This window comes from Misgurnus anguillicaudatus, chromosome 21 (assembly GCF_027580225.2).
Source record: "Misgurnus anguillicaudatus chromosome 21, ASM2758022v2, whole genome shotgun sequence".
Lineage (NCBI taxonomy): Eukaryota > Metazoa > Chordata > Actinopteri > Cypriniformes > Cobitidae > Misgurnus > Misgurnus anguillicaudatus.
The window spans coordinates 62,104,174-62,113,536 of NC_073357.2; the positions used below are offsets into that span (position 1 = coordinate 62,104,174).

Genomic DNA, 9,363 nt, shown 5'->3' on the forward strand with positions numbered 1-9,363 from the left:
GCTTCAATATTAACATAATACATTAACGTTGTTGTATTTTTTATTAAATAATAGTTTATAGTATTGGTATTATTTATAATAAATGTTTTTGGCACTGGTAATGTTCATGGTTAATTATTTATGTACTACTGTACCTACAACAAACATTTCTCTGGCTAATACATGCTAAATACATTCTGTAGAAAGTAAAGCTTAATTAAATATATTTTTGACTTTGTATATTTAGTTTTAACCTTCATAAATAAACATTTTTTTTTCAAAATGTATTTCAGTGGCAACAAATACATTTCTAATTTTACAACCCATCAGTGACGGCTGGTGACTTCTCCGAGGGGCGCAAATTTAAAATATGTGTTTGGAGTGTCGTGTGTTGCTCATCATGGCAAAATATGTGTTCGTTGAGTCATGTGAACCATGTGCATCATGCGTCACGTCAAAATAAGGGCTGTCAAAAGATTAATCGCATACAAAAAAGTTCGTTTTTGCATAATATATGTGTGTGCGCACTGTGTGTAATTATTTTGTAAATATAAATACATACATACATGATGATACATGTAATGTATGTATGTATATATATTTTTTTATGTATATATTTTTTATCTATATATAATATAAAATATCAAATATTTAAGCAATATCGCTCGAGTAGGAGTGTGATATAGCTCTATATCATCACGGCTGTGATTAGGCCAGAGGCACGAGGCCGCAGGCCGAGTGCCGGAGGCAATCACAGCCGTGATGATATAGAGCTATATCGCACGACTCCGAGAGCGATATTGCTTTTATACAACAGTTCGACGGCACACGTTTGAAAAACGAAAACTAGAAAACAACAACGGAGTTATTTTAAAAGCCTCTTTGTTTGAGAACTACTTCTTCCGCCACGGATTTGAGGGCGGCCAGAATGACAGGTAAAACTTTCGGCTGCTTTGAAGCTCATAACAACTCAATGGACGGAAAAGCCGTTTCTTTATATTACCGTTTCTTGGTCACAAAGTGTAGTTTTAAGATTAGTTCAGTCGAGATTGTATCTGTATTATATTTAAATCTGCAGTCGATTAGTAAAGATAGCGCCTGTTTGAACGTTTGCTTAGTGAGATTCGGTACAAATGAGAACCAAAGCATGAGCGGACATCAGTGTTCACTCGCCCCGCTGACCACCGCCCTCTCTGGGCTACATTTCTGAAAGGTATTCCCTGGCTCTCCTGTTGGCCTTGTTTGTTTATGATCGTCAAAATGAGATCAAATCAGCAGTATTTGGTGTCATGATCAAACTTGTACTTGTTTTTTTATTCATATTTAGTGTCTTTTGTGTTTGTTATTGTTTTGGCGCGAGGTAAAAGTTAATAAAACTATACTTGTGAAACGTTACTGTTGCTTTCTCATTTATTCTTAACGCGATACGAGCACTCGATTATTATTATTATTAAACTTTGTTCTTGTCAGTACTATACAAAACGGTGTTTTATAAGTGTCAGAGATATGTTTTTGCATGCTGCTTATAAATATATCAGTGGCGATATCTCATAACATGTTTTAATAGTCAGGTCACGATAAAGTAAATGATCAATGTCCACATTTAAAAGCTGCGGTGCTTACCTGCAGTTTCACGGTGTTTTCGCATTCTGATAAAAGATATAGCTCCAGAAAAAAACGAGTGTTTATATTCCTCTTTCCAAGTGTTAATCGTCCACACGATGTGACAAGACATTTCTCCCATTAACTTTAACGTAACATCCAAGATCGCTGATCTTTGACGGAATAATACTTCTGATTGGGGATTCACAGACTGATTTATGAGCTAGTAAACTAATGAGACACACACACGGAGAGTGATTCACACAGCGCGTCTGTGTTTTTCCATTCAGAGATGAGCCTGCTTAGGACCTCCATTCACTAGGTGGAGGAATAATACGAAAGGTGAAGCGGTTACAGTGCCGTTATCAGTACAATATCGTATAGCTCTTAGCCAACCAGACTCGAGAACCAGAAAGAACTGTTGTACAAATATATATATATACACACACACACACACACACACACACACACACATTAAAAGTTTCTTAAATACATACATGCATTTGTGTGTATTTATAAATACAAAATAATTACACACAGCGCACATACATATATTATGCAAAAACAAACGTTTATTTTGTATGCGATTAATCGCGATTAATCTTTTGACAGCCCTAGTGCCTGCTGCAAACGCGTCAAGAGAGTTTATGATAAAAAAAGACATTCACAAAACTCGGATTACACATGAGATTAAGAGAGTATCTGGCAAACCTGAGCATCTCTTTTATCATAAACCTTTTATACCCTTTAGATGGCTAAATACATGTCCTCGAAGAAGTCACCGGCCGCCACTGCAACCCATACAGCAAAAAATATATCCTGGCCAAAATATGAAAAAGTGTAAGTATACAACTGTATGTAAAAATATAAAATTATAAATATATTTTTGCAGTAAAAATGTATAACATTTTAGTTTGTAACTCTCAAGTTTTTTTCCAATGCGACGTGAATATAAATGCTTTAAAATATATTTTTGCATTTTTTTAACATTTAAAATTGGCTTAAAATATATTGTGAAATACAATTAAAATTATATTTGAAAATATATTTTTTTGCCGTATGGGGTTCATAGTAAATGATTTTTGGTAGGCTACTGCTAATGTTGATGATTTATAGACGATTTCATTGGACGCACTTGCGTTGTCGTGGTTACGCATCTGGACTGAACTTTACTTCTGGTCTCTGTTTGTTTAATGGTCTGACTGGTGGCTAAATTGAACTCTGGAGCAAATACCTTGTCAAAAAAAAGTATGATTTCCTAAAGATGAGGGGCGACGGTGATCATGGATCAGCACTATGTAAGGAAGGTTTGGCAGTCGATCTGTAGTTAACATTATATAGTTCACATTTTACACAGTAATGTTACCTAAGTGTGGTTTTTGAAACGTTTAGCTTTGAACTAACGTAATATACGTGTTGTTTATCTAGCTTGTTATCAGAAATAAACTACTCCAAACAGAATCAGTTTTTATTGATTCTTTACGAAAGTTTACCGAAAGTTAAGTTTGTTCCACGAAAGCCATTTGTTTATGTTGTTACTGCTGAAACTGTCTATACTGGTGGTAATGTTCATTAAAGGTTTACGACAATATTTTCACAAAATATCGCTGTTTTTGAACTAAACTGCCTAATTTTATCGAGTGTAACGGATATCAAGATCCGGCAAAATGATTCAAATAATTTATAAAATAAAATTAACCAGAGCTTATCTTTATCTGATATAACAACACACTGACATCTGGTGGATCATTATGATATTAAACTTAACCATTAAACCATAAAACCTTTCTTCAACTGCTTCAGTCCATTATATTACTAAAACATCATGCTATTGACTCATTACGACATTAGGACTAGGATACATGTCAAAAGCATACATGTCAATAGACTGTATATCACAATTTATCAACATTAAAGCAACACTATGTAGTTTCCATGTAAAAATGACTTACAGCTCCCCCATGTGGTTGAAAAGCGCAACAGTGCCTGGTATCAGACACTGTTCTGCAGGCAGGGGGAGGGGCGGGGCTGTGTTTTCTACCCTCCACCGCCACTTTCAGAGTGTGCTTGTAGCAGCTAGGAGGCTGCTCAGGTTGCAACGACAGTACAATATGTCCAGTTAAAAGTTGTTCTATCACTGAAATAATTTTTAGAGACATTATTTAAAGGTAAAAAAAACTACATAGTGTTGCTTTAAAGAGTTAATATAGTAACAGTCTGATAAATAAGTATGATTTTAAGTAATTTTAAGTTAAATAATGGGCAAAATACAGATCTCACACTGAGCCCATCTCTAGCAAACAACACAACCACCTAAAAATATACAGGATATAGCATAAGTCAACTTTCATCTAATAATTGATACTGTTTTGTCAAATTCTTTTCATTCAGACTTTATAACACACTGCTGAACTTTTGCATTAGGTCTTGTGTCAGAACATAAATGACAGTCAATCCCACTAGTTTCCAATATTAATATCCTCTAGTTGGAGCATGTACAGACAACAATCAAGAACTTTCTATGACCTAAATCTTCTGGCATTCCTTGCATTACTTGCCTGAAGTCAGACAGTGCTTCAAGATGCAAAGTAGCAGAAATATGACAGGTACGCTCACAGATGTCAGTATGAGGACTGCTTCAGCCATGATGATGATTCTTGACTGTTGGGCTACAGGTCTGATGTTATAGGCTTAATAACAGAAAATAAAACTAAATAATCATAACATTAAGCGAACCATATTGTCATGCACAGTAGGAAAGTCATGCATTCAACAGAACTTGATGGTATTTTGGTGCAAACTCTGTAGATGTATAGCCAAAACTAGATGTAAATATTACATCTTCGAAAAACCATATACAAAACTGCCCTAAGTAAAAGTCAATCTGAAATTTAATTTAGGTTAAAATAGAGCAAGCATAAACATTCTGGGGTGGTTTCCCGGACAGGGATTAGCTTAAGCCGTAGGCCTTAGTTTAATTAGAAAATATAACTATTTTTAACAAACATGCCTTACTAAAAACATGACTTGTGTGCATTCTGAGGTAAAATAAGGGCACTGATGTATCCAGTGCAAGTTGTTTTCAGTTTGGACAGCTCTTACATTTATTTTAGTATAGGACTAGTCTAATCCCTGTCCGAGAAACCGCCACTTTGTGTGCTATGTTGCCTTTGAAAGTCTGATGTGAAATTCAAGTCCTAAAGCAAAATCTCAGTGAAGGCACTTACAGTAAGTGTTAATCCTGTAGTGACACCTTCATTTCACATAAACGTTATACTTACAAAAAAACTAGCTTGGGCCAAGTTTCTGTCAGATAGATCATATAGACAAACACAATAGCAGCAGGAAATTGGTTCAGGGATCTTGGCTGTTACCTCCGCTCTTGATCTTTAGAGAAAAGAGCTAAACACATCAAAGTCACTCACACACAGTTTGTTGTTTTCTTGCTTTTATATGATATGTAACTAACATACTCATTCTCAGTTTACATGTTTTAACCACTGCAGACCTGATTTTTTCCAGGGTGCATTTTTTATCATTTTAATTATCCTCCAATTAAAAAAAATTTCATAGATTTTTTCATAGATTTTTTTCATGTCCATTGGACACCACGACTGAAGCAACATAAATGTGCAAGAAGCATGTGGATTATAATACGTTACCTGGAAAAAAATATTTTAAGAAAATAAATACTGTATGAATGAAAAATACAATAAGAAAATACCAAAAATTTGTTTTTAGATAAAAATATGATTTTTTTTGTACATTATGTATATATATCTGATTGTATCTGCACTGTAAAAAAATATTGTTTTGTCAAATCAGCATATATTAAGCAACATTTATTTATAAAATTAAGTTAAACAATTTCAACAAGATAAATCTCTTTTCTTGGACTACAGCAAACCACAGATTGTAGGCAACAGTTTACTTCCTCATTTTCTGGATCAAATTTGGCTCGTATTGAAAAGGTAGTAAAGACAATATTAACTCCTGTCAGTATTGCATCGTGAGCTAATACTCCAAACATGGTAAGGAGCGTCACATTTCCGGCTGACGGTACATTTAAAATGTAATGTTTGTAAATGAATCAGATTGTATATTTTTATTATTTGGCCTCTGGTAAACAGTCTAACTGTATATCAATGACCCTTTTAGTTATTTTACTATAACAAGATTTTTTTAAAGAAGGCCCACAATCTCTTCTGCTGATACTGATAAAACACAATGTGCCACACAGGGATAGACTGAATGAAGATCTCAAGTATTTTTTCCTCTGGGATGTTTTTGCTGGAAATGATCTCCTCTTGATGGATTAAAGGGAGCATAAGGTTTAAACTTCTTTGGCTTTCTGTATTTTACAGATTTTCCCTTGTTTTTCTTACTTTGAAGACTCGATTTAGTTATCAATGTTCGTTTTGATGGAGCGTTTGATGTCTTTTGAATCAGGAGTGATTTTGTTACAGATACTGATGATGGTGAAGGAGTGACTCTTGCCTTCAATGCTCTCTCAATGTTTTGAAGAACAATTTCCAGTTTGTTCTTCAGAGATATCCGCTGATTCATCACAGATGCATGCGTTCGGGGTGATGGGGTCAAGGTTATGTGCGAGTTTGACAGCACAGCTTTCTTTCTTTTTCGAGTTGAAGTCTTCTGAATTTTCTTCTTTTTGCCATATTTTTTCACAAACCTTTGATGTTGGAAAGCGTCTTTCTTTGCATGATTTACTGAATCGCAGGCTTTATGTTCCTTATGCAACCTCATTTGTTTAGATTTAGAGGTTCTTCGTTTGCCATTATGCAATGATTTGATTGGCTCTTTATTGCATGACAGGTCAGTGATGTCACTGCTTTCATTATTAAGATCGGTTGAATTGTAAGGTGTGGGGTCTTTCATTACTGCCACAGGTGCTACCTGAACCGATGTGCATCTGCAGAAAAAAAGATTAAAAAACACAGCTTTAGATATGAGCCAACAGACAAACAAACCACCAATTTGCCATTGACTTCAAATCATGCTCTTTTAATGTGCATTCATTTAAATAACGCAAAATTATGGGACTCTTGAGACTCAATTTTATTTGTTTAAAGTTTTGAAAATATAAAAGAATAAATCAGAAAAAAATAGTATAAACCAATACTTAAAGTGACATACTAACGCAAACACCAATTCTAACCCTAAACCGAAGCAACTATGGTTTGGAAAAGCAGTTGAGTAACCAATCAGTGAGAATGTCACGGAAAAGAAAGTCCGTGGTAGGGCCATGGAAAAATGCGGAGATCCGTGAGAATGCCACGGAAAAATGAGCTAAAAATTCAGTGACTATCCCATGAAAATTTGTGAGATCATGTTGGTAAATTGTATAGAGAAAAATGCCAAAATAGCCATTTGCCTATAGTATTGTGGTTTGACTTCTCGAGCAGGACTCGACTTGATTTGCTTGAGGTGAGCCACAGTCTTGACTTGTCTTGTTTAATTTGGTGAACTGAAAGTTGAGAAGACATGACAGATAAAGACCTACTTGCTTATGACTTTGAGTAACTCAGTTATATGTAACCATCATTACAATCAATGTGCAAACAGATGATAAAGTCCAGAACTGCATGTGAAAAAGTGGTCAGTTCACCTCGTGCAAGACATTCAAAGCCATGCGATGAGAGGGACAAACCCAAATTTAGTTTCTTTACAGATAACTTTGGCGTCAGCTAAATCAAATATGCTGCATGATACTTTAATATTGTTTTTGTTATGAAAACCTTTAAAAGAGTTAATGTTATAAATGTAGATTTTGTATTTTCACACTTACGCTCCAAACCAGTTAAACTGGGTGCATCGTTTCCTTTGGGACAACTCGAAACAGTGGATTTTAAGAACGTTGAAGAAACTGTAGCCCACCATGTTGGAGATGGTGTCATTACCAGCCAGAAGACACTGTTTAAATCTATAACAGATAAAAAAAACAACAACATTGTATTCTCTTATTTTACAAAGCAATTTAGCAAACATTGAATCAGCTTTGTGCCTATCCGAGGAATGTCGACTATAACTTTCTCCACTTAGACTTTCTTTTAAAACATGCAGTATCATCTGCCTATAAACCATGACAAGATAGACATCACAGAAGATGCAAACATACAGGTTGAGTTATGACTTTTACGAGTCTCGCCTGAGGATGTGAAAATATTTCTGGCTGGTGGAATGTGAAAGACCCCACAAGCTTTCTGTGTGCTTACCTGTGGTCGCAGTCACAGTGAGAGATGGTGAAGAGCTTGGAATTAAAGACACCATAGTTCACAGAGAAGGCTCGAATAATGTGCTCACAATGATCATGTTCCCTACAACATCTGTCTGCATGCTCAAACATTCCTAAATAAAAACATGTGAAAATTATAAACCATCATGTAATGTTAAACAAATACCAACATTCGGCCGTATTGACAATGCAGCCCAGATGAAAAAGTAGTAGTAGGATTATCTCAAGAAGTAAAAAAAAATATTTAGTATAGTAAGTACAAAATTAGTGCACAAAAAGAGCACTGTGGAAGTGTATGCTACTACTTTTTCACCTGTGTCTCTAAAGTTTATAATAATGCTTGTTGTAACATGATCTCCTATAAACAATGTTTTCATGCTTTGTCAGTCATTATTCATTTAAATTAATTGTGAGGATAATAGTTTGATGACTTTCAACGTGTAGAATGTGACCATAACTTTATGTAGTGTAGGCTATATAATGTAGTAGTGCACTAAGCAGAAGTCCATTGTATGATTTACTGAATGCAAACCTACCCAGCTGCTCATAGTTGTTGGCGCTCGTGCCTCTGCCGCACCAAAGGGTTCCCGGTAAAACAAAAAGTGCGCGTTTCTGGCGTATTTTAATGCTCCTTTGGTTTTGATTTACATTTGCTTGCCCAAAAGGAAACCTGCTAAGCGGATTGATTTTAAATTCACACAAGCTGTCATCTTCCAGTATCACGCTTAAGTTGAAGTGAAGCAACCTCTCCGCTGCGTCCTGTGCGCGCTCCCGGTGTTCGCACGTGTACAAATAACGCGCGATTAAAGTCTCGTCAGTACTCGTGAAACAATTCTCAACGCTTTGCTCCGATGTCCACCTGCTCCAGTAAAAGCGCAGTGATGCTGAGGAGTCCGGCTGATGGCTCAGAAAACTCACCTCGAAACGCCCGCGGTCCGCTTGTATAAGTTGGCAAAATGGCGTTTTATCATAGCCGTCTCGCGTTATTACGGCACTGCAACAGCACGCGACTGTTAAAATCTCGACAGCATAAAATAAAGTCCAGATTCTCATATGTTGGAGATGTGGTGACATTGTTGCGCTGTTCGAGGCGTTTGGAAACATTAAAAGCTGTCATATGGGTCGATGGAAATAAAAAGCATTATTTGCAAAAAGCATCCATCTGTTTCAGTTCAGGCTATATAAACTAAAGGGTCATGATCGATGAATCAATTGCGTTGCCCAACATCTCATCCATAATAGTCTACCGTTACGCGTGTCCATACTATTGCGTAGCACTAGCAGTGGTACTCCATATGAATCTGCTCTTTCACTGATGTCACCGACTATTGGGTAACATGTTAAAACTTGTAACTGATTGAGTTTCAACGACACGAGTCACGTGATTCGCTTTGGATAAGCGTCTGCCAAAATGCATATATGCCCATGAAGTCTTTAAAGGGGCCATGGCATGACTTTTTCCATGTTTAAGTGCTATAATTGAGTCCCTAGTGCTTCTATCAACCTAGAAAATGTAAAAAATTACATCA

At 36.0% G+C, this 9,363-nt stretch overlaps 1 protein-coding gene across 1 annotated transcript; it reads right to left on the reverse strand.

The window, feature by feature from the left end:
- Positions 1-5,066: 5,066 nt before the first annotated feature.
- On the reverse strand, positions 5,067-9,139 carry LOC129453488 (uncharacterized). The gene is made up of 4 exons (XM_055217751.2): positions 8,371-9,139; positions 7,815-7,947; positions 7,388-7,522; positions 5,067-6,511 (listed from the first exon to the last, which is right to left on the reverse strand). Exons 1-4 carry the CDS (start codon positions 8,936-8,938, stop codon positions 5,842-5,844), a joined length of 1,506 nt encoding a protein of 501 aa, XP_055073726.2. The 5' UTR covers positions 8,939-9,139; the 3' UTR covers positions 5,067-5,841.
- Between the last annotated feature and the right edge of the window lie 224 nt (positions 9,140-9,363).